General features: G+C 51.9%; 1 protein-coding gene across 3 annotated transcripts; it reads right to left on the bottom strand.

The window, feature by feature from the left end:
* Nucleotides 1-7551: 7551 nt before the first annotated feature.
* On the bottom strand, nucleotides 7552-26435 carry UBAP1L (ubiquitin associated protein 1 like). 3 transcript variants are annotated; one of them, XM_075575314.1, is made up of 6 exons: nucleotides 26058-26435; nucleotides 25320-25554; nucleotides 20304-21050; nucleotides 18930-19112; nucleotides 16472-16573; nucleotides 7552-9575 (listed from the first exon to the last, which is right to left on the bottom strand). In XM_075575314.1, exons 2-6 carry the CDS (start codon nucleotides 25449-25451, stop codon nucleotides 9441-9443), a joined length of 1299 nt encoding a protein of 432 aa, XP_075431429.1. In that variant the 5' UTR covers nucleotides 25452-25554; nucleotides 26058-26435; the 3' UTR covers nucleotides 7552-9440. The 3 variants fall into 3 exon arrangements, with proteins under 3 accessions (XP_075431429.1, XP_075431428.1, XP_075431430.1); XM_075575313.1 differs by having other exon boundaries at nucleotides 25320-25478; nucleotides 26058-26431; XM_075575315.1 differs by lacking the exon at nucleotides 25320-25554 and having other exon boundaries at nucleotides 26058-26428.
* Nucleotides 26436-26572: the final 137 nt, after the last annotated feature.

Below are 26572 nucleotides of genomic sequence, written 5' to 3'. Positions count from 1 at the left end.
TCAGAGGGTGCGGAGACCTGGCTGTCTGGGCGACAGGGCGGTCAGAGAGTGCGGAGACCTGGCTGTCTGGGCGACAGGGGGGTCAGAGGGTGCGGAGACCTGGCTGTCTGGGCGACAGGGGGGTCAGAGGGTGCGGAGACCTGGCTGTCTGGGCGACAGGGGGGTCAGAGGGTGCGGAGACCTGGCTGTCTGGGCGACAGGGGGGTCAGAGAGTGCAGAGACCTGGCTGTCTGGGCGACAGGGGGGTCAGAGGGTGCGGAGACCTGGCTGTCTGGGCGACAGGGCGGTCAGAGGGTGCGAAGACCTGGCTGTCTGGGCGACAGGGCGGTCAGAGGGTGCGGAGACCTGGCTGTCTGGGCGACAGGGCGGTCAGAGGGTGCGGAGACCTGGCTGTCTGGGCGACAGGGGGGTCAGAGGGTGCGGAGACCTGGCTGTCTGGGCGACAGGGCGGTCAGAGGGTGCGGAGACCTGGCTGTCTGGGCGACAGGGGGGTCAGAGGGTGCGGAGACCTGGCTGTCTGGGCGACAGGGGGGTCAGAGGGTGCGGAGACCTGGCTGTCTGGGTGACAGGGCGGTCAGAGGGTGCAGAGACCTGGCTGTCTGGGCGACAGGGGGGTCAGAGGGTGCGGAGACCTGGCTGTCTGGGCGACAGGGGGGTCAGAGAGTGCAGAGACCTGGCTGTCTGGGCGACAGGGGGGTCAGAGGGTGCGGAGACCTGGCTGTCTGGGCGACAGGGCGGTCAGAGGGTGCGAAGACCTGGCTGTCTGGGCGACAGGGCGGTCAGAGGGTGCGGAGACCTGGCTGTCTGGGCGACGGGGCGGTCAGAGGGTGCGGAGACCTGGCTGTCTGGGCGACAGGGGGGTCAGAGGGTGCGGAGACCTGGCTGTCTGGGCGACGGGGCGGTCAGAGGGTGCGGAGACCTGGCTGTCTGGGCGACAGGGGGGTCAGAGGGTGCGGAGACCTGGCTGTCTGGGCGACAGGGCGGTCAGAGGGTGCAGAGACCTGGCTGTCTGGGCGACAAGGGGGGTCAGAGGGTGCGGAGACCTGGCTGTCTGGGCGACAGGGCGGTCAGAGGGTGCAGAGACCTGGCTGTCTGGGCGACAGGGGGGTCAGAGGGTGCGGAGACCTGGCTGTCTGGGCGACAGGGCGGTCAGAGGGTGCGGAGACCTGGCTGTCTGGGCGACAGGGCGGTCAGAGAGTGCGGAGACCTGGCTGTCTGGGCGACAGGGGGGTCAGAGGGTGCGGAGACCTGGCTGTCTGGGCGACAGGGGGGTCAGAGGGTGCAGAGATCTGGCTGTCTGGGCGACAGGGGGGTCAGAGGGTGCGGAGACCTGGCTGTCTGGGCGACAGGGCGGTCAGAGGGTGCGGAGACCTGGCTGTCTGGGCGACAGGGGGGTCAGAGAGTGCGGAGACCTGGCTGTCTGGGCGACAGGGCGGTCAGAGGGTGCGGAGACCTGGCTGTCTGGGCGACAGGGGGGTCAGAGGGTGCGGAGACCTGGCTGTCTGGGCGACAGGGCCGTCAGAGGGTGCGGAGACCTGGCTGTCTGGGCGACAGGGGGGTCAGAGGGTGCGGAGACCTGGCTGTCTGGGCGACAGGGCGGTCAGAGGGTGCGGAGACCTGGCTGTCTGGGCGACAGGGGGGTCAGAGGGTGCGGAGACCTGGCTGTCTGGGCGACAGGGGGGTCAGAGGGTGCGGAGACCTGGCTGTCTGGGTGACAGGGCGGTCAGAGGGTGCAGAGACCTGGCTGTCTGGGCGACAGGGGGGTCAGAGGGTGCGGAGACCTGGCTGTCTGGGCGACAGGGGGGTCAGAGAGTGCAGAGACCTGGCTGTCTGGGCGACAGGGGGGTCAGAGGGTGCGGAGACCTGGCTGTCTGGGCGACAGGGCGGTCAGAGGGTGCGAAGACCTGGCTGTCTGGGCGACAGGGCGGTCAGAGGGTGCGGAGACCTGGCTGTCTGGGCGACAGGGCGGTCAGAGGGTGCGGAGACCTGGCTGTGTGGGCGACAGGGGGGTCAGAGGGTGCGGAGACCTGGCTGTCTGGGTGACAGGGCGGTCAGAGGGTGCAGAGACCTGGCTGTCTGGGCGACAGGGGGGTCAGAGGGTGCGGAGACCTGGCTGTCTGGGCGACAGGGCGGTCAGAGGGTGCAGAGACCTGGCTGTCTGGGCGACAGGGCGGTCAGAGGGTGCAGAGACCTGGCTGTCTGGGTGACAGGGGGGTCAGAGGGTGCAGAGACCTGGCTGTCTGGGCGACAGGGGGGTCAGAGGGTGCAGAGACCTGGCTGTCTGGGCGACAGGGGGGTCAGAGGGTGCGGAGACCTGGCTGTCTGGGCGACAGGGGGGTCAGAGGGTGCAGAGACCTGGCTGTCTGGGCGACAGGGGGGTCAGAGGGTGAGGAGACCTGGCTGTGTGGGCGACAGGGGGGTCAGAGAGTGCAGAGACCAGGCTGTCTGGGCGACAGGGGGGTCAGAGGGTGCGGAGACCTGGCTGTCTGGGCGACAGGGCGGTCAGAGGGTGCGGAGACCTGGCTGTCTGGGCGACAGGGGGGTCAGAGGGTGCGGAGACCTGGCTGTCTGGGCGACAGGGGGGTCAGAGGGGTGCGGAGACCTGGCTGTCTGGGCGACAGGGCGGTCAGAGGGTGCGGAGACCTGGCTGTCTGGGCGACAGGGGGGTCAGAGGGTGCGGAGACCTGGCTGTCTGGGCGACAAGGGGGGTCAGAGGGTGCAGAGACCTGGCTGTCTGGGCGACAGGGCGGTCAGAGGGTGCGGAGACCTGGCTGTCTGGGCGACAGGGGGGTCAGAGGGTGCGGAGACCTGGCTGTCTGGGCGACAGGGGGGTCAGAGGGTGCGGAGACCTGGCTGTCTGGGCGACAGGGGGGTCAGAGGGTGCAGAGACCTGGCTGTCTGGGCGACAGGGGGGTCAGAGAGTGCAGAGACCTGGCTGTCTGGGCGACAGGGGGGTCAGAGGGTGCGGAGACCTGGCTGTCTGGGCGACAGGGGGGTCAGAGGGTGAGGAGACCTGGCTGTGTGGGCGACAGGGGGGTCAGAGAGTGCAGAGACCTGGCTGTCTGGGCGACAGGGGGGTCAGAGGGTGCGGAGACCTGGCTGTCTGGGCGACAGGGCGGTCAGAGGGTGCGGAGACCTGGCTGTCTGGGCGACAGGGGGGTCAGAGGGTGCGGAGACCTGGCTGTCTGGGCGACAGGGGGGTCAGAGGGGTGCGGAGACCTGGCTGTCTGGGCGACAGGGCGGTCAGAGGGTGCGGAGACCTGGCTGTCTGGGCGACAGGGGGGTCAGAGGGTGCGGAGACCTGGCTGTCTGGGCGACAGGGGGGTCAGAGGGTGCGGAGACCTGGCTGTCTGGGCGACAGGGGGGTCAGAGGGTGCAGAGACCTGGCTGTCTGGGTGACAGGGGGGTCAGAGAGTGCGGAGACCTGGCTGTCTGGGCGACAGGGGGGTCAGAGAGTGCAGAGACCTGGCTGTCTGGGCGACAGGGGGGTCAGAGGGTGCGGAGACCTGGCTGTCTGGGCGACAGGGGGGTCAGAGGGTGCGGAGACCTGGCTGTCTGGGCGACAGGGGGGTCAGAGGGTGCAGAGACCTGGCTGTCTGGGCGACAGGGGGGTCAGAGGGTGAGGAGACCTGGCTGTCTGGGCGACAGGGGGGTCAGAGGGTGCGGAGACCTGGCTGTCTGGGCGACAGGGGGGTCAGAGGGTGCGGAGACCTGGCTGTCTGGGTGACAGGGGGGTCAGAGGGTGCGGAGACCTGGCTGTCTGGGTGACAGGGGGGTCAGAGGGTGCAGAGACCTGGCTGTCTGGGTGACAGGGGGGTCAGAGGGTGCGGAGACCTGGCTGTCTGTGTGACAGGGGGGTCAGAGGGTGCGGAGACCTGGCTGTCTGGGTGACAGGGGGGTCAGAGGGTGCGGAGACCTGGCTGTCTGGGCGACAGGGGGGTCAGAGGGTGCGGAGACCTGGCTGTCTGGGCGACAGGGGGGTCAGAGGGTGCAGAGACCTGGCTGTCTGGGCGACAGGGCGGTCAGAGGGTGCGGAGACCTGGCTGTCTGGGCGACAGGGGGGTCAGAGGGTGCGGAGACCTGGCTGTCTGGGCATCAAGGGAAATACTATAGTGCTGACATCTAGCTTCTTGGATCTTAGTAAAGGTTAAGCCTTTCCGGAATATATATGTATATAAGGATCGCTGGAGACTTGGTACCATCCAACATAGTTGGAAGGGAGAAGGAGCAGCTCAGTGAGTAAAGGCTCAGTGAGTAAAGGCTCAGTGAGTAAAGGCACTGGCTCTGATAACAAGGACACTGAGCGCAAAGCAGGGGAATCTGCTTCAAATTCCCGGTGTCGGCTCCGTGTGACCTTGGGTAAGGTCACTTTATCTCCCTGTGCCTCAGGCACCAAAAACATAGATTGTAAGCTCTGCGGGGCAGGGACTGTGTCTGTAACATGCTTATTGCTGCGTACACCGCGCTGTACTGTAATTGTGACCATCTTTGTGTCCCATTGGGAGAAAAACGCTGTATGAAATAAAGTTATTATTATTTGAACTGGTACCCCCTTTATACCCCCTCTAAAAAAACAATAAAATGTGATTAAAAAAAATAGAAAATATCCCATATCCTGCACTGTGGCCCTGGCGGAGTCTGGGAAACTCCGCGAGTCCCAGGGGGGGGGTGCCTGCGCTTTTCTTGGCGAGAACCGTTGGTTAGATTTGTATGTAGCACGGGATGTTGGGGGAGAAATTCCTCGTTGCTTTTGTTAGTTATTGTATTTAATTTCTATGTGACTAGAGCCAGAAGTGAGGGTTTGCAATGTGAATGGAAAATGATTTACACATGAATATATCTCATGAAAACAATAGTACATCTAAAAGAAAACAGATGGTGAGATCCTGAAATCTCATACACAACCAGATCTCCAGCGCGGATCTCAGCAGCAACTCCGTCTATTTCAAAACTAAACAGAAAGTGGACAAGACGCTACTTAAAGGAAATAGGACTCATTTTAAAATGTGCTGAAAGAGTTGGCACCCTTTAGGGCAGTGGTTTCCAACCTTTTTTTGGTTAAGGAACCCCATAATTATATTGTGAAATTCTGCGCAGCCCCAACCCTCTCTAATAGCGCGTCTGAGATTAGATGCATTGTAAGGAACCCCAACCCTCTCTAATAGCGCGTCTGAGATTAGATGCATTGTAAGGAACCCCAACCCTCTCTAATAGCGCGTCTGAGATTAGATGCAGTTAGGAACCCCAACCCTCTCTAATAGCGCGTCTGAGATCAGATGCATTGTAAGGAATCCCAACCCTCTCTAATAGCGCGTCTGAGATCAGATGCAATGTAAGGAACCCCCAACCCTCTCTAATAGCGCGTCTAAGATTAGATGCATAGTAAGGAACCCCAACCCTCTCTAATAGCGCGTCTGAGATCAGATGCATTGTAAGGAACCCCAACCCTCTCTAATAGCGTGTCTGAGATCAGATGCATTGTAAGGAACTTCAACCCTCTCTAATAGCGCGTCTGAGATCAGATGCATAGTAAGGAACCCCAACCCTCTCTAATAGCGCGTCTAAGATCAGATGCATTGTAAGGAACCCCAACCCTCTCTAATAGCGCATCTGCGATCAGATGCATTGTAAGGAACCCCAACCCTCTCTAATAGCGCGTCTAAGATCAGATGCATTGTAAGGAACCCCAACCCTCTCTAATAGCGCGTCTAAGATCAGATGCATTGTAAGGAACCCCAACCCTCTCTAATAGCGCGTCTGAGATCAGATGCATTGCAAGGAACCCCAACCCTCTCTAATAGCGCGTCTGAGATCAGATGCATTGTAAGGAACCCCAACCCTCTCTAATAGCGCGTCTAAGATCAGATGCATTGTAAGGAACCCCAACCCTCTCTAATAGCGCGTCTAAGATCAGATGCATTGTAAGGAACCCCAACCCTCTCTAATAGCGCGTCTGAGATCAGATGCATTGCAAGGAACCCCAACCCTCTCTAATAGCGCGTCTGAGATCAGATGCATTGTAAGGAACCCCAACCCTCTCTAATAGCGCGTCTAAGATCAGATGCATTGTAAGGAACCCCAACCCTCTCTAATAGCGCGTCTGAGATCAGATGCATTGTAAGGAACCCCAACCCTCTCTAATAGCGTGTCTGAGATCAGATGCATTGTAAGGAACCCCAACCCTCTCTAATAGTGCCTGAGATCGGATGCATTGTAAACTCTTCTATATTTGGTAGAAATAGCCGTGTTAGTCCAGTTGCGATAGTGCAGAGTACTTCAATATTAGGCGATACCTTTTTTTTAAATTTGGACTAACAATTGATATTTAAAGACAAGCTTTTGTGATTTCTCCTATCTTCCTCAGGTTAGTAATACTGATTTACAGAGATTCCAGGAGTTTTACACAGATGTAAAAATACAAGATCACAATCTGACAGAGATGTGGAGAATTAATTGCAGAGGGCAAATAAACACAGGGCAATACATGGATGAAAGGGTTACTGAGCTATTTGGAGAACGTGTAGGACAATATATCCATCAGCAGTGTGAAGGGGGGGGGGGCAGCGGAGGGGAAAGGGGGAGAATGAATATTAAAGAGTTAGGGAGAAACATTACAAAAGAAATCTGCGTGTGAAGGAAACCCCATATTAGCATATTGAGTCCTCTTGTTTAGGGTCAAAAAGCATTATTAGTTTAAGTTCAAATATTTTCCATTCTTGCTGCTTTTAAACATTCCTTTGAGACTTTTGATCGTGTCTTAGATTACTATCTGTTTTTGTACATCTGTGTGAAACTCCTGGAATCTCTGTAAATCTGTATCGCTGACCTTAGGAAGAGAGGAGAACTCTGGGAAGCTTGTCTTATAATATCTATTGTTAGTCCAAATAAAAAAGGTCTCACCTAATACTGAATTTCTTATTTACTCTGTATTTAGTACAATTTTCAAGTGACCTGAAAATTGCACGAAACCTTTAGGGCTGCCCAGGGAACCCCTGTCGATAAACACTGCTTTAGAGAATCAAGCTCAGGATGACTACTCATTTCTAGCTGAGTATTGAGTATCTGTATACATTACATCTGAGTCATGCTCTCTGACAGGTGCAGGGTTGCCATCTTTCCGGGTTTGACCCGGAGACCCCGGGTTTTGGGTACTTACCTCCAGGCTACGGGGTTAGCCCGTCAATCTCCAGGTGGTGGGCGGGGTGCGGCGGCGGTGTCTCCGGCGTTCTTGTGCAATTCCCCCTCCAACTGTAGTGCACATGGTGGCGTGTTGCCAGGGCAACATGACGTCATGACGCTACACGGCATCACATTGCCACGGCAACGTGACACCGCGTAGCGTCATGAGGCCACGTAGCGCTCCGTTGCCATGGCAACGCGCAGCCATGTTCACTGCAGTTGGAGGGGGAGTTGCAGCAGGATGCCAGAAGATGCCGCCAAAATAAGGGATTTTTTTTTAAATTAATTATTTTCTCCGGGTTGTCCATCAGTTAACGGTGGCGACCTTGGACAGGAGTGATGTGCAGGGGTCAGTGAATAACAGACGCACAGTGAGGTCCCCACACAATAACTTTAATGGGAGAACACAAGGCAGAAACCAAGCCCTAGATTTCAATCATTTAACTCCGATACACCGAGGGAGCAAAAAAAACTGGGTTACTATTTCACTTTATGTAGCAAATACCCAGCTGGCCTCTTTAAGCCTACAGTGCGCTGCAAAGGGTGGACAAGGAAGCGCGCTCACACCTTGTATAAGAATCTCTTCCCGGAGCCTCCGCTGCTCTTTTATCTTATGGAACCGTCACATGTTGAAGCAATAAAGAGGTGACCTCATGTTGGCAAGAGAAGCGGGAGAGAAATATGCACAGGCTGGACGGGCCATAAAAGGGCCCCGCGTAACCCTAATGCGGGGGGAAGAAAAACAGTCTTATTTCGGTCCTGCGAAGGAAAGCTGAATGGGAGCCAGCGTGTCCGCAACTCGCGCTCTCACATTCGCCAACATCCCGTCTTATCAGCGCTTCACAGACTTATACGTGGGGCTCAGTTATTCAGAACCTTTCCTGGTGTAAATGGGTTTATCAAATAAAACAAAAAAGAAGTAAATATATTTTTCCACGTATTATTATAAGCCTGTTACTTCTTATGCACTGTGCAAGTTGGATACTACACCTCTTTATTTCTACTTTGGTGTTTTTCTGACACGTGAGATCTCGTACGTGGGAGGTGAGATCTCACACGTGGAAGGTGAGATCTCATACGAGGAAGATGTGATCTCGTACGTGGAAGGTGAGATCTCGTACGTGGAAGGTGAGATCTCGTACGTGGGAGGTGAGATCTCGTACGTGGGAGGTGAGATCTCGTACGTGGGAGGTGAGATCTCGTACGTGGGAGGTGAGATCTCGTACGTGGGAGGTGAGATCTCGTACGTGGGAGGTGAGATCTCGTACGTGGGAGGTGAGATCTCGTACGTGGGAGGTGAGATCTCGTACGTGGGAGGTGAGATCTCGTACGTGGGAGGTGAGATCTCGTACGTGGGAGGTGAGATCTCGCACGTGGGAGGTGAGATCTCACACGTGGGAGGTGAGATCTCGCACGTGGGAGGTGAGATCTCGCACGTGGAAGGTGAGATCTTGTACGTGGGAGGTGAGATCTCGTACGTGGGAGGTGAGATCTCGTACGTGGGAGGTGAGATCTCGTACGTGGGAGGTGAGATCTCGCACGTGGAAGGTGAGATCTCGCACGTGGAAGGTGAGATCTCGCACGTGGAAGGTGAGATCTCATACGTGGAAGATGTGATCTCGTACGTGGAAGGTGAGATCTCGTACGTGGAAGTTTGAGTCATTGCAAAAAGCAGCGGTTAAATTGCTGGTAGCGGAGTCGTTCTTAATGAGTCTCTTGGCATCAATGTATCAAGTTGTGATCTGGGAATGAACGGGGGGGAGTGAGTCAGTGCGCGTTAGGCCTCGACCAGGGCGGCGCTGAGCGTGCAGGCGCTCATGTCCGGCGGCGCAAGTAAGCGGCAAATTCAAACTTGCTTGCTTGGCAAGCAGCCAAGCGCCGCGCATGCTCAGGCGCTCGCTCACGCTGGCCACACACATTGCCGCAATGAGTTTCATCGCGGCCGAGGCCTTACACAACATTGCAACAAGATGCGGAAAATTCTGCGCCACATTTTTCCACGGCATTATAAGCCGCCGAGTAACCCGTCCGGGCTGCAGATCCGGGTCACACCTTTGCAACGTGATGAGCACTTTTGTCACTTTTACGTGACACTTGCTGTGTGAGACACCTTTGAGCTGTGGGGACCGCGAGTGACTGATGGATACGATAGTAACGGATTGATGCTGCGGGGTAACAATCTGAGTAATATGCTGCTGGCTCTGTGAGGATCCTGATTATGGGACGCCGATGTCAGTGATTCCTTCGCCTCTCTGCCGCGCTCACTGCGCTCTGATCATCAGCTCCTCCAGAGACCGGTCCCTGTGATTATCGTACAGCAGAAGCACTTCCCTTATTTCCTCCTGCTGGAAGCCCATGTCGTTAAACTGCAGCAGGAGACGGAGAAACTCAGCCGCCTGCGGGTGATAGGAGGAGGCGGGTGAGAGTGACACGGGACTCACTAATACCCCAGGGCAAATCACACAATACGCACACAGGAAAAAACATAATGTGGGGAAAGATGCAGGTCCCAGATATCATTATACACTCTATCACATGTAAAACACACAGGTGGATAACCACAGATTGCTACAATGTAGACACGAGATCATTATTTGTGCAGAGCACTATACAAAGGTGTTGATTTTGTTAATACAGAATTGTGGATGAGGATTGCAGCATATTACTGACAATAACACAGATACACAGTACTTATAACAGATACACAGTACTTATAACAGATACACAGTACTTATAACAGATACACAGTACTTATAACAGATACACAGTACTTATAACAGATACACAGTACTTATAACAGATACACAGTACTTATAACACAGATACACAGTACTTATAACAGATACACAGTACTTATAACAGATACACAGTACTTATAACAGATACACAGTACTTATAACAGATACACAGTACTTATAACACAGATACACAGTACTTATAACACAGATACACAGTACTTATAACACAGATACACAGTACTTATAACACAGATACACAGTACTTATAACAGATACACAGAACTTATAACACAGATACACAGTACTTATAACACAGATACACAGTACTTATAACAGATACACAGTACTTATAACAGATACACACTACGTATAATAACACAGATATACATTATTTATAACACAGATACACACTACTTATAATAACACAGATATACATTATTTATAACACAGATACACACTACTTATAACACAGATATACATTATTTATAACACAGATACACACTACTTATAACAGATACACAGTACTTATAACAGATACACACTACTTATAACAGATACACACTACTTATAACAGATACACACTACTTATAACAGATAAACACTACTTATAACAGATACACACTACGTATAATAACACAGATATACATTATTTATAACACAGATACACACTACTTATAACAGATATACACTACTTATAACAGATAAACACTACTTATAACAGATACACACTACGTATAATAACACAGATATACATTATTTATAACACAGATACACACTACGTATAATAACACAGATATACATTATTTATAACACAGATACACACTACTTATAATAACACAGATATACATTATTTAAAACACAGATACACACTACGTATAATAACACAGATATACATTATTTATAACACAGATACACACTACGTATAATAACACAGATATACATTATTTATAACACAGATACACACTACGTATAATAACACAGATATACATTATTTATAACACAGATACACACTACTTATAATAACACAGATATACATTATTTATAACACAGATACACACTACTTATAATAACACAGATATACATTATTTATAACACAGATACACACTACGTATAATAACACAGATATACATTATTTATAACACAGATACACACTACGTATAATAACACAGATATACATTATTTATAACACAGATACACACTACTTATAATAACACAGATATACATTATTTAAAACACAGATACACACTACGTATAATAACACAGATATACATTATTTATAACACAGATACACACTACGTATAATAACACAGATATACATTATTTATAACACAGATACACACTACTTATAATAACACAGATATACATTATTTAAAACACAGATACACACTACGTATAATAACACAGATATACATTATTTATAACACAGATACACACTACTTATAATAACACAGATATACATTATTTATAACACAGATACACACTACTTATAATAACACAGATATACATTATTTATAACACAGATACACACTACGTATAATAACACAGATATACATTATTTATAACACAGATACACACTACGTATAATAACACAGATATACATTATTTATAACACAGATACACACTACTTATAATAACACAGATATACATTATTTAAAACACAGATACACACTACGTATAATAACACAGATATACATTATATATAACACAGATACACACTACTTATAATAACACAGATATACATTATTTATAACACAGATACACACTACTTATAATAACACAGATATACATTATTTATAACACAGATACACACTACTTATAATAACACAGATATACATTATTTATAACACAGATACACAGTACTTATAATAACACAGATATACATTATTTATAACACAGATACACACTACGTATAATAACACAGATATACATTATTTATAACACAGATACACACTACGTATAATAACACAGATATACATTATTTATAACACAGATACACACTACTTATAATAACACAGATATACATTATTTATAACACAGATACACAGTACTTATAATAACACAGATATACATTATTTATAACACAGATACACACTACTTATAATAACACAGATATACATTATTTATAACACAGATACACACTACGTATAATAACACAGATATACATTATTTATAACACAGATACACACTACTTATAATAACACAGATATACATTATTTATAACACAGATACACACTACGTATAATAACACAGATATACATTATTTATAACACAGATACACACTACTTATAACACACGCATACGCGCACACGCACACACACACGCACACACACACGCAGTTCAACTTTGGCCCCCCGGACCCCGGGATATTTACCTGTACTGCAGGGGCGGGCAACTCCAGTCCTCAAGAGCCACCAACAGGTCAGGTTTTCAGGATATCCCTGCTTCAGAACAGGTGGCTCAGACAACTACTGATCCACCAATTGAGCCACCTGTGCTGAAGCAGGGATACCCTGAAAACCTGACCTGTTGGTGGCCCTTGAGGACTGGAGTTGCCCGCCCCTGCTTTAACTCCTCAGGTTTAAACCCCGAGAGCCAGGAAGATCACGCAATGCGATGATATACACAGCACTGAAGGGGGCAGTTAGATGGACAGGGGGTAAATCCGAGCCCCCTCTGTGCCTCAGCTCGGGATGCTGCGCTTACCCACGGCCCCCCACTGGACATGGCGGGGGGGGGGGGGATGGGGTTCAGCGCTGGCAGAGTCTCCCAACTTTGGCACTAATGATTTTTCTGATAGATGGTTCCGTTAGACTATGTTAATTCCGTTTGTAATAACAAGACTGACAGGAGGATCCTTCCACACTGACTCACACTGACTCACTGCAGGAGCAGCCAGCCTGGCTCCCACCTAACACACACTTAACCTTTTCACTGCCGCCACGGACTACAAACCCTGCAGCCTCTTCTAGTGATGAAGTGATTAACCATTTCACTTAGATTGCAAGCTCTTCGGGGCAGGGTCTCCCTTTGCCCCGTGTTGTCATTAACCTGGTGCACTGATCCCCATTGTTTGCAATTGACTGACCGTGTATTGTAATAGTGTAAAGCGCTGCGTACACCAGGGGCGGCCAACTCCAGTCCTCCAGCGCTACCAACAGGTCAGGTTTTCAGGATATCCCTGCTTCAGCACAGGTGGCTCAATCAGTGGCTCAGTCTGTGACCGAGCCACTGATTTCTCCACCTGTGCTGAAGCAGAGACAGATTGAGCCACCTGTGCTGAAGCAGGGATATCCTGAAATCCTGACCTGTTGGTAGCTCAAGGACTGGCGTTACACTGTTGGCGCTATATAAATACAATGATACATTTTCTTGCTTGTGTGTGTATTTGCTTGCATTTCTAACCTGATCTAAGCAGGGGGTCTCCGATCTCCTGATAATCCTGCCCCTCCCCCCCCGGGAGGAGTATGGATCTGCTGGAATTTACTTGTAGGATGTTAAAAAGGCCTCTGCCAACGCCATTGCTGGCACGCCAATGCACACCGGTGATGTAGCAAAGATGTGCAGAATTTGCACTGGTCACAATGGACCAAAATTGTTATTATTCATTGGCTTCTCCAGCAAGTGGTGTACTTGGCAGCCATTTTAAAATCCCAGGGAAGCCGGAAAGAAAGAAAAAAGTAAATATCTACAGAACCATGGTGGGATCTATAGGGTAAGAGAGGGGCATTTATCTCCTGGAAGCTCCCTCCGTTCGGTTAAAGTTAGACACAGTAATAAGGGCAGTGGGTTTGCAGAGTGTTTACATCCGGGTTTGGGATACAAACATAGACAATGTAATATCTGCACTTCCCCCTGCGGTCAGGCCCAGGGCGGAGGTGCTGACCCAGCTCAGGGGCCCGGGTTCTGATCTCAGGACACGCTCTGTGCTTTACTCACAGTCTCTGCACTTCCAGGCATCGGAATAACTCATCACTAGTTTGGGTTTCATGCAAGCAGGAAATTAGCCTTTTTCCCCAACGAGTCAGAGCAGAGCTGGTCTCAGCACCGTCAGACAGGGACCGTCACAGCCGGGGACCCGCTGACACCGTCACACAGGGACAGTCACAGCCAGGGACCCGCTGACACCGTCTCACACGGACAGTCACAGCCGGGGACCCGCTGACACCGTCACACAGGGACAGCCGGGGACCCGCTGACACCGTCACACAGGGACAGCCGGGGACCCGCTGACACCGTCTCACAGGGACAGCCGGGGACCCGCTGACACCGTCACACAGGGACAGTCACAGCCAGGGACCCGCTGACACCGTCACACAGGGACAGCCGGGGACCCGCTGACACCGTCACACAGGGACAGTCACAGCCAGGGACCCGCTGACACCGTCACACAGGGACAGTCACAGCCTGGGACCCGCTGACACCGTCACACAGGGACAGTCACAGCCTGGGACCCGCTGACACCGTCACACAGAGACAGTCACAGCCTGGGACCCGCTGACACCGTCACACAGGGACAGCCAGCCTGGGACCCGCTGACACCGTCACACAGGGACAGCCGGGGACCCGCTGACACCGTCACACAGGGACAGTCACAGCCTGGGACCCGCTGACACCGTCTCACAGGGACAGTCACAGCCGGGGACCCGCTGACACCGTCACACAGGGACAGTCACAGCCTGGGACCCGCTGACACCATCACACAGAGACAGTCACAGCCTGGGACCCACTGACACCGTCACACAGGGACAGTCACAGCCGGGGACCCGCTGACACCGTCACACAGGGACAGTCACAGCCTGGGACCCGCTGACACCGTCACACAGGGACAGTCACAGCCTGGGACCCGCTGACACTGTCACACAGGGACAGTCACAGCTGGGGACCCGCTGACACTGTCACACAGGGACCGTCACAGCCGGGGACCCGCTGACACCGTCACACAGGAACAGTCACAGCCTGGGACCCGCTGACACTGTCACACAGGAACAGTCACAGCCTGGGACCCGCTGACACTGTCACACAGGAACAGTCACAGCCTGGGACTGGCTGACACCGTCACACAGGGACAGTCACAGCCTGGGACCCGCTGAGACTGTCACACAGGGACAGTCACAGCCTGGGACCCGCTGACACTGTCACACAGGGACAGTCACAGCCTGGGACCCGCTGACACCGTCACACAGGGACAGTCACAGCCAGGGACCCGCTGACACCGTCACACAGGGACAGTCACAGCCTGGGACCCGCTGACACCGTCACACAGGGACAGTCACAGCCTGGGACCCGCTGACACCATCACACAGGGACAGTCACAGCCTGGGACCCGCTGACACTGTCACACAGGGACAGTCACAGCCTGGGACCCGCTGACACCGTCACACAGGGACAGTCACAGCCTGGGACCCGCTGACACCGTCACACAGGGACAGTCACAGCCTGGGACCCGCTGACACCGTCACACAGGGACAGTCACAGCCAGGGACCCGCTGACACCATCACACAGGGACAGTCACAGCCAGGGACCCGCTGACACCGTCACACAGGGACAGTCACAGCCTGGGACCCGCTGAGACTGTCACACAGGGACAGTCACAGCCAGGGACCCGCTGACACCGTCACACAGGGACAGTCACAGCCAGGGACCCGCTGACACCGTCACACAGGGACAGTCACAGCCTGGGACCCGCTGACACCGTCACACAGGGACAGTCACAGCCTGGGACCCGCTGACACCGTCACACAGGGACAGTCACAGCCTGGGACCCGCTGACACCGTCACACAGGGACAGTCACAGCCTGGGACCCGCTGACACCGTCACACAGGGACAGTCACAGCCAGGGACCCGCTGACACCGTCACACAGGGACAGTCACAGCCTGGGACCCGCTGACACCGTCACACAGGGACAGTCACAGCCTGGGACCCGCTGACACCGTCACACAGGGACAGTCACAGCCTGGGACCCGCTGACACCGTCACACAGGGACAGTCACAGCCTGGGACCGGCTGGCATTATTATGAGGGCAAAAACAGCATTACATTTATGAAACAAAAGATATCCCATTAAAAAAGTCCTCTTGCTAAATCTGGTGCTGTTTTTTGCACTGCTCGGAGACCTTAACAAATAGAGCCATAGACCACCTGTACATAGCAGGGACTGTGTGCTTACACCCGGAGAAATATACTATTGGAATGATTCTATGTTTATAGATTGTGGAGTGTAAGAAATGGCTGCAGTGTCATGTTATAGGAAGTGACAGACTATATGTGGTTAGTGTCACCGGCTCGTTGTGCAGTAAAATGCCCCTCACATGGGATTTTACATTCCGGGAACCCTCTTATCCCATATAAGGTACAGGTAGAATTAAACATTACGGGTAGGGGTGGGATCAGTTTAACCATGACAACAGCATGAGCCAATCACAGGGCCCCATATCTGAAAGTTCTATACAGCAAACATCCTATTGGTACCTGCAGCGAGGGCTTGGGAGCTTTACAGAAATGTGTGTTCTGATTGGCTAAGACCCCGGCCCTATCTCTACCTCTATATTTACCTTAATCTCGGAGTTCTGGAACATTTCCATGGCCTCTTCCACTAGCGCCTCCTCATACCCCATCTTACAAAGCCGGTCAGTGGCTCCCAGGTACCCCAGGACCTGCAGGGGAGGGAGAGGAGGAAGGGGGAGGGGGGAGAGGAGGAAGAGGGAGGGGGGAGAGAAGAGAGAGGGGTGAGGAGAGAGAAAAGGGGGGAGAGAGAAGAGAGGGATGCGAGAGAAGAAATGGAGGAGAGAGGAAAGAGGAAGAGAGGGGAAGAGAGAGAGAAGGGAGGGGGGGAGAGAAGAAGGGAGGGGGGGAGAGAAGAAGGGAGGGGGGGAGAGAAGAAGGGAGGGGGGGAGAGAAGAAGGGAGGGGGGGAGAGAAGAAGGGAGGGGGGGAGAGAAGAAGGGAGGGGGGGAGAGAAGAAGGGAGGGGGGGAGAGAAGAAGGGAGGGGGGGAGAGAAGAGAGGAGGGGGAGATGAGAGAAATGGGGGGAGAGGAGAGAAAAGGGAGGAGGGGAGAAGAGAGGAAAGAGTGAAGAAAGGGGGAGAGAATAGAGAGAGTGAGGGGGAGAAGAGAGAGACAGTTAAGAGAGGGAGAGAAAGAGAGACAGCTGACACTCTGGACTGTAGCCAAACCTCAAAAAAAACCATTGTCTCAGCAACATCGCACCTCTCCTAATTCCCGCTCATACACCAATTACACGCATGCACTTTTTGATACACTTAAAAGGAGGGCACAGCGCACTAATGGCAGTGGCACACTCCATGGGTTAAATGTGGGGAAACACAATATACTCTCAAGCGGAGATTTTCATCGAACGACCAGCTCGCAGTATTTTGCATTGATCCCAAAATGGGGGATATTTGTATCTCTAATAAATGAGAGGGGGGGGGGGAGGGGTAGTGATTGCATACAGTGCGTGGGCAGTGAGACTGCAGCTTTAAATGCAAACCTGGCAGCTCCGAGCAATGATATGAACCAGTAATGCAGCTATTATTAGAATCGTGGGGGGGGAGGGGTGGGGGGGGAGGGGTGGGGGGAGAGGGGTGGGGGGAGAGGGGTGGGGGGAAGCGAGGGGGGATTAAGTCCAAATAAGACTCCGCCTGATGCTTTATAAGGAGAGCTGGGATCAGAAAACTGCAGCTTTGGGGGGTACTACCCGCTGCTCCCATCATCTCTCCCCCCCCCCCATCATTGTGCAAATAAGCCCCCGCTGAGGCAGGAGGTGCTGGCCGCGTGGGGGCTGCGCGGGTATTTTTGGCTCGGTACGGCGACAGATCAGCTCCCAGCGGTATCGTCCGTTCTCCAGATACGTACATATTCATCGGAAGCTAATTAACCCCTCGCCGCCGGAGGGGGCGGTCAGGCTGGGTGACACAGTGGCGGCTGCCTAAACCTGCGGCAGGCGAAGGGTTAAAGGGAAAGCAGCTGATGTAACGAGGTTCGGAAGGGCAGCCAGAGAGGAACAGCTGGCACCAAATAAGTAAGAGTTAGAGGTTCCCAAACCCCCAGTACTGGGGCGTCCTGAGCAGGGGCTGTGTAATCACACACACTGACATTGCATCACAGTGAAAGCACTCGGCAGGATTACACTCTACCATTTTACTATAACTGAAGTGTATTATCTCTGCGAAGTTATGCTTATATATATATATTGAACATTATGATACCTTATGTGAAGAAGAGACCTGTGAGGTTTGGAAAGCTCTGTACATGTGAAGAAGAGACCTGTGAGGTTTGGATAGATCGGTACATGTGAACCAGAGACCTGTGGGGTTTGGAAAGCTCTGTACATGTGAAGAAGAGACCTGTGAGCTTTGGAAAGCTCTGTACATGTGAAGAAGAGACCTGTGAGGTTTGGTTAGAACAGTGCACATTAAGAAGAGACGTGTGAGGTTAGGAAAGTTCTGTACACATGAATAAGAGACCTGTGAGGTTTGGGAAGCTCTGTACACGGGAAGAGACCGTGAGGTTAGGAAAGTTCTGTATACGTGAGGAAGAGACCCGTGTGGTTTGGAAGCTCTGTACACGTGAGGAAGAGACCCGTGAGGTTAAGAAACTCTGTACATGTGATGAAGAGACCTGTGAGGTTTGGAAAGCTCTGTACACGTGATGAAGAGACCTGTGAGGTTTGGAAAGCTCTGTACATGTGATGAAGAGACCTGTGAGGTTTGGAAAGCTCTGTACACGTGATGAAGAGACCTGTGAGGTTTGGAAAGCTCTGTAAATGTGAAGAAGAGACCTGTGAGGTTTGATAAGCTCTGTACATGTGAAGAAGAGACCTGTGAGGTTTGGAAAGCTTTGTACATGTGAGGAAGAGACCCGAGAGGTTTGATAAGCTCTGTACATGTGAGGAAGAGACCTGTGAGGTTTGGAAAGCTCTGTACATGTGAGGAAGAGACCTGCGAGGTTTGATAAGCTCTGTAAATGTGAAGAAGAGACCTGTGAGGTTTGATAAGCTCTGCTCACTGACCTGCTCCAGGCTCTGTTCTCCCATCTTCTGCAGTGCGATCATGGCTCTGCGCAGCGGATATCCCAGGGATGTCACAGACTCGATGACATCACGCTCCTCTTGGCTGAGAGCCAGCAGGACGTCCCCCGAGGAGTCTGGGAGGCCTCGCCTTGTAGGGGGGAGGCAGGAGTACGGGCTCAGAGACTGGTAGAGAGAAGAGAAGTGTCACCCCATGTCACAACAAACACACTGCCAATGTCAGAATGGGAGATCACAGGGGAAACAGAGGTCTCATGGCGCAAATCATGGCGCTGGCTGCTCATTTTTTGGTGAAGCATATATATATATATGATACGAACCAATCCAAAGACCAGTAAAGAGACAGCACACCGCACGGGGTTAATCCAAAAATCTATATTCACAACATGAAATACACGTAAGCCAACGTTTCGGTCCCACAGAGAGACCTTCCGCACGGCCCTGAGGAAGGTCTCTCTGTGGGACCGAAACGTTGGCTTACGTGTATTTCATGTTGTGAATATAGATTTTTGGATTAACCCCGTGCGGTGTGCTGTCTCTTTACTGGTCTTTGGATTGGTTCGTATCATACTTATTTTCTATGGGACTAGCATCTGCTATTATAACCTTTTCTACTGCAGTGTGCGGACTGACCTTCATGTGTATATATATATATATATATATATATATATATAATATGGAAATATTACTGTGTGCTCATTTGCATGTCTCAGACACGTCTGCAACCCCGCCTTTCACCATTATCACCCAGCACACAGCGCTTCCACTGCAGCAGGGGATTCTGGGAAATGACATGCAAATGAGCACACAGTGCCACCTTTTATATATACACACACATATATATAGCATTTAAGCAGGGGGTCTCGGAGCTGAACCCCATTTATTTCAGCTCTGGGGACCCCGTTTCCGGAGATATTTACCTCCGTAGTAGGTGCCGGTAGCTGCAACGTTTAAAGCTCCCGCATCACATTAGCCAATAGGAAGCCGCACCGATGACGTCACGGCTTCCTATTGGTCCGCAGTGTAGGAAATCTCTGAACCTTGGTAGCCGAGGACAGCGGCTGCCGGCCCCCGATTCTCAGGTTATACGTATAACTTAAATAAGCGATCCCTAAATATGAAAGGGAAGGATCGTACGGGGTCCGAGGTTGTGCAACAAATAGTGGGCAGATTACGTGGGACAAGTGGTTCTGTGTGTGCGCGCTTCGCTACAGCCCGATACGGAGACCCCCTTTTCATTGCCCAAAACCTCCATGCCAAGACGTTCTGCCCGCCAACAAAAGAACTGTACTAGGCACAGTGCTCTGTGACCGCCTCTCCAGCAGGGGGTCCTCTCCGGCTCAGAGGGGCTCTTACCGCGGTGCTGGGTTTGTGGCAACGTATTGGTGGGATGGAGCCCGCGCTGTACGGTCTCTTTGCGCAGCAGCAGCAGCTGGCGGCCGGAGGGGGAGTGGGGCTCAGCGGTGACCCATTGCGGCTGCTCCTGGTGTGGTGGTTTGGGTGAGGCCCCCTCCCTTCGGGGCTCGCCTTGCGGGGGTGCACCAGGGCGGCGATTCTCTTGTTGGCGGCCTCCAGCTCGCTCCTGGTGCTGTTCAGCGGGGTCAGCGATTTCCTCTTCTTGACGTTACAGAGTTGGGGGGCGGCGTCCGGCTGGGCATGGCGGCATCTAGAAGGGGGGCTGGGCACGCAGGGAGAGGTGCGGGGCCGGGGTGCCCGCAGAGGTTGGGGGCTCGCCCTGGTGGACCGCGCTCTGGCCAGCCTCTGCCGAACCTCTGCCGAGCTCTCCTCCGATGAAGAGTACTCGTCATCCTCCGAGTAGCCATCTTCCTCGAATATGCCCCCCTGCTCCGCCCTTTCCGGCGCCCCCCAGCTGCTCCGCGGGGGGCGGGCGAGCCAGAGGTCCGAGGTGCTCAGGCTCTTGCACCAGCGGACGGGCAGGTCAGGACCCTGCTGGGGGGGGCTGCTCTTGGCTGGGGAAACGCCGCCTCCATCCAGAACCATCCAGTAAGGGGGAGCAGACGGCCTAATGTCGGTGGCCGGATTACTTCTACCGTAGACCCCGTCCACCCATTCAAGGACCTTCCTCTCCATGGAGAAATCATGCTGCAGGGAAGACAGAGGAAGAGGCGTTGCAGTGGGGAGTGCTTTCAGAGCCCACACAACTGCACAAAGCAGAGGCCTGTATTCTTCTAAAGCAGGGGGTGGGCGACTCCGGTGCTCAAGGGCTACCAACAGGTAAGGTTTTAAGGATATCTCTGCTTCAGCACAGGTGGTTCAATCAGTGGCTCAGTCAAAGACTGAGTCACTGATTAAGCCATCTTTGCCGAAGTTGCGACTGATTGAGCCACCTGTGCTGAAGCAGGGATATCCTGGAAATCTGACCTATTGGTGGCTCTTGAGGACTGGAGTTACCCACCCCTGATCTACAGCGACTCCGGGTCTCCCCCCACACGCACAAATGTATATAGCGTTTGGAATAAAAAGGAAAGCACTCAGACATTCAACACGTGTAATGTTTGCTTCAGTTTGCAGGCTGAAGAAGTGGCTGAGTGAGAATGTTTTTGGGCCGGTAAAGCCAGTTTGACTCCCGACCTCTGCGACCTTGGGCGCCTGTGCCCCCGGTCACTCCACGCGCCCGCAAACATCTGTGGGCCTAACTCCCAATCCCACAGACGGCACAAAACGGACAATGTACAATGTATCGTCCATATTCCGCTGGGGCTGGCGTGGGACGAGAAAGATCCCCTATAAAAGAAACGGACGTTGTTTTATTCTCCTTAGCAACAATAGAAACAAATATCTCTTGTACCACGAGGTCCTATAATAAGCTCGCCGCGCGGTATGTACCACGAGGTCCTATAATAAGCTCGCCGCGCGGTATATACCACGGTATGCACCACGAGGTCCTATAATAAGCTCGCCGCGCGGTATATACCACAGTATGTACCACGAGGTCCTATAATAAGCTCGCCGCGTGGTATATACCACGGTATGTACCACGAGGTCCTATAATAAGCTCGCCGCGCGGTATATACCACGGTATGCACCACGAGGTCCTATAATAAGCTCGCCGCGCGGTATATACCACGGTATGCACCACGAGGTCCTATAATAAGCTCGCCGCGCGGTATATACCACGGTATGTACCACGAGGTCCTATAATAAGCTCGCCGCGCGGTGTATATACCACGAGGTCCTATAATAAGCTCGCCGCGCGGTATATACCACGAGGTCCTATAATAAGCTCGCCGCGCGGTATATACCACGGTATGTACCACGAGGTCCTATAATAAGCTCGCCGCGCGGTACATACAGCCGCACTTCCCCAAGTGATCATGGTGTCATGTCTGTATCCCGAGAGCTTGGTCCCGCTATTTGATCCCGTTAAGTCCAAAAGATGCTGGCAAAGTGTTGCCCGTTTAGCATTGGGACGGTTATCAGGATCCCGCTCTCCTGTCCCGCATCCATGCCCAGGGGCGGGCAACGCCAGTCCTCGAGGGCCACCAACAGGTCAGGTTTTCAGGCTATCCCTGCTTCAACAAAAAGAAAAAAAGAAAAGAAGCGCAGACAGTGGGGGTTGTGATTAAACTAAGGTACTTTATTATAAGAACTTGTCCCAAGAAAACATACTCTGGGACAACAATGGTATCAATAATGAATGGTAATAAAACAAATTATATATATATATATAATGCTGGTTGAAAAGATATGCGGTAACACTTGGTCAGTTTACAGGAGATTGAAAACGGGAATTTCCCTGACGAAGCCTTTTGGTGAAACGCGTAGGAGGAGGAGCAAATAGAGTGTTTGCTTGCCATTGTGTGCGTTTGAGAGGAGCATTTAACACTACTCGCCGCGCTGTCCGCATGGTCATATTCAACCATCAGGAGAAGTAGCGCTGAAAGACGGAGCCCAGAGACTACCGGGAAGGGTCTGTGCGTCACAGCCGGAAGTGACATCAGACCTGGACACCCGGAGGGCTGCGTGGTATCGCGAGGTGCAGCACATTCAAGCTGCGTGCACCGGAGCATTTATTTTGTCATCTGAGGGAAGACAGGACCATCAAGGATCTGCAAGATTCAAAGGGTGAGCTTTTCCTACATTGTCTCAACCCTGGGGTACCCCTCTTCACTAATACCTGCCCGGGCAGTGCACTACCTACAGGACTAAGACCTTTATATCGGGTAATTCCCGTTTTCAATCTCCTGTAAACTGACCAAGTGTTACCGCATATCTTTTCAACCAGCATTATATATATATATATAATTTGTTTTATTACCATTCATTATTGATACCATTGTTGTCCCAGAGTATGTTTTCTTGGGACAAGTTCTTATAATAAAGTACCTTAGTTTAATCACAACCCCCACTGTCTGCGCTTCTTTTCTTTTTTTCTTTTTGTTGTAACAGTCATATTAGGGACGGGGGGTTCCCTATTATCAGAAGCTGCACTCACCACTGGGTTGTGATTATTTTACTTTGTTTATTATATCTTCATCTATTTTCCACCTTCAATATTAGCAAACACTCACTTGCACCGGACTGGTTCATGTCACATGACCTTTTTTTTTTTTTTTTTTTTGTTCCATTGCCCATATTCAAACCTAAAACCCATTCGGCGCTTTTACACTTTTTTGTTTTTTCTTGTTGTCTATCCCTGCTTCAGCACAGGTGGCTCAATCAGAGGCTCAGTCAATGATGGGTTAGTTTGTACCAAGCGCTTTCCTCTTCGAACTCTGTATAACTTTGTGCTACGGTTAAAAAAAAAAGAGAGAGGAGGCGGCACAGGGCCGGCCCAAATATTGTAAGTGTACTTAACATTGCGGGAAAGTAACTGGGATTGTGACCCTGTGTATCCGTGCAGAGCAGAAAGGGAGAGAGAACTCCTCAAATACATTCTCTCTTTAAATAGAGAACCGTACGTTTGCCAATTAACATGTAGTTGTGCTTTATACCTTCCCCTCCAAGCCCCCACCCCTCCCCCAGTCAAAGACTGAGCCTCCGATTGAGCCACCTGTGCTGAAGCAGGGACTGATTTAACCACCTGTGCTGAAGCCTGGATACGCTGGAAACCTGACCTGTTGAGAATTGGGTTGCACACACCTGGTATCGCTACTTTTTATTTTTTAAAGCATGTCATGCAATGTCGCCACCTGGAGGTGGGGTGGGGGATCTCACTTTTTTTTCCCCCTGAAGCATTAAAGGAACGGAAAAAAATAGCAGATTTCTGCCGGGTTTCGGCTCTGGAGTTTTTGCTTTTTTTCTGGAGTCTATAAAATGTGCGTTCTTGTGTCTCGGGGGCAGCGATGGTGACAATGCGCCTTATATGATTTACCCGAGTAAAAACAGTGCCGGTTAGTTATAACCTTGTTAATGTCGGGTTTTCCCCACGTACCAGCTTCCTATCGCGGAGCCTGCAACCAGCCTCTCACCGACGGGACCCAAACGGTTGAAAAAGTTGTCTGTGAGTAGGGTTACTGGCTCTGCACTTCTTAAACACAGGCTGCGCTGAAAAGCGGTGTAATACGGCAGGCATAAGATTATAGGGGTCCATGTTAAAATGGATTAGAAGCAAAAGGTTGCACACTGTGTGCTTATTTGCATGTCATTACCTAGAATTCCTGGCTGCTGTGGAAGCACTGTATGCTAAGAGATAATGGGGAAGGGCAGCGTTGCAGACCTGTCCAAGACATGCAAATGCCCCACAAGTGGGATCTGTATATCCTGTACACTATGTTTATATTACAATTTATTTATAGACGTTGCACTTTCCCTGCGTCACGCAGAGAAAACCGACATATCCTGGACGCAGCGGCTTCCGAACGCTGCGCTCGGAGAGTAAACCGCGTGTACCCCACAAACGCGGGAATGGCGAGAGGGAGAGCGGGACGGGGAGCGCGTTCACATCACAGCGGAGAATTACATGAAATCCTTTTTTCACTAAGAACACGGCGGGATTGTAGTAGTGCCACTCTGGGTGTGAAAATAAAAAAGTAGTGATACCCCCGAATACAGGGGTGGCCAACTCCAGTCCTCAAGGGCCAACAACTGGTCAGGTTTTCAGGATATCCCTGCTTCAGCACAGATGGCTTAATCAGTGGCTCAGTGTGCCACTGATTGAGCCACCTGTGCTGAAGCAGGGATATCCCGAAAACTTGACCTGATGGTGGACCTTGAGGACTGGTGTTGGCCACCACTTGCTTAGTGCGTCTGGGCCCAAGGGTGGTCATTGAGTGAGTCACCTGTGCTGAAGCAGGGATATCCTGAAACCCTGACCTGTTGGTGGCCCATGAGGACTGGAGCTGTCCACCCCTGCCCTAGTACCACGGCACTGCTGCCACTGCCCCGGCTGCGAGGCGCCCCGTGACTCACCAGCGTGCACATTAGTATCTCGTTGCAGTCGGGGAGATGGAAGTCCGGGGTGGCGGGGCTCTGGTCCTCAGCGGGGGCGGCGGGGGCGAATCCGTCATGAAACTTGAAAGGGATCTCATCCAGGAAACTCATCGCCGCGGGTTCTCCGCGGGACACGCCCTAAATGACGACACTGTGACTGTCAGCTCACAAGGCGAGATGTCAGCAGAGATCATTCACTTTGCTCAAATTGTCACTTTGAAGAGAACGACATAGTGGGAAACGTGGTTTAACCGCTTAGGGGCCCCGGATCCATCCTGAGAAGTCAATTCATGGGACACGCACTGCACGCTCGTTGATGTGACAGGATACCAAAGAAGTAATGTGACAGAAACCCCCAGCGCATGTCCTGCCACCTATTCCTGCCATGCAAATACCCACGAGAGGAGACAGTCTCTTGTGCTGAAACATGGCTAGTGTTTGCAGAACTGCTAGTATTTGTAGGCCTCATAATGCTAGATCAGGGGTGACCAACTGCAGTACTCAAGGGCCACCAACAGGCCAGGTATTAGGGACATCCCTGCTTCAGCTGAGCCACCTGTGCTGAAGCTGGGATTGATGGGGCCGCGAGTGCTGAAGCAGGGATATCCTTAAAACCCGACCTGTTGGAGGCCCTTGAGGACTGCAGTTGTCCGCCCCTGTGCTAGAGGTGAATCCAGCCGGCGGTCCCACACGACGCTGCGCGAACGTTACACTTACCCTGCGATGCTACGTGGCTGGATTCTGCAGGACGGGAGCGCGTGGATTGGGACAGCGAGGGCTCGGAAACTCCCGCTGACAAGCAGCTCGGGACGTCTGGCGGTTCCCACCGCTCCCCCGACATGTAAGCAGCCTAAAGGCTTAATAAGAACACCTCCAGGTCACGTACACATCCCAGCGGCTCACGGATTATGCAGACGGTGAAGTGTCACGTGGCAATGAAATGCGACAAGGGGAAGCAATCCGGGGCACGCAGAATACACTCCCAATGGAGGTATAATCACAGTCTTTGTAGTGGGAGATCCCAGATTTCCCAGTGTCAGCTCCCCCTTGGTCTAATTAACTCCCTGTCTCGGGCAACAATAATTAGATTGTAAGCTCTTTGGTACAGGGACCTGACGTGTATATATTATATTTATATAGATTTTTGGTTTATGCGGAAGGAAAACTAGGACTTCAGTCAAAAGGCCGGACACGGCACACCAACGAGACACTGGCTGTGCCACAGAGCTTGC

This window comes from Ascaphus truei, chromosome 18 (assembly GCF_040206685.1).
Source record: "Ascaphus truei isolate aAscTru1 chromosome 18, aAscTru1.hap1, whole genome shotgun sequence".
In the NCBI taxonomy this organism is placed as follows: domain Eukaryota; kingdom Metazoa; phylum Chordata; class Amphibia; order Anura; family Ascaphidae; genus Ascaphus; species Ascaphus truei.
The sequence above is the reverse complement of the archived record's forward strand: the minus strand, read 5'-3'. Positions and strand labels throughout refer to the sequence as shown.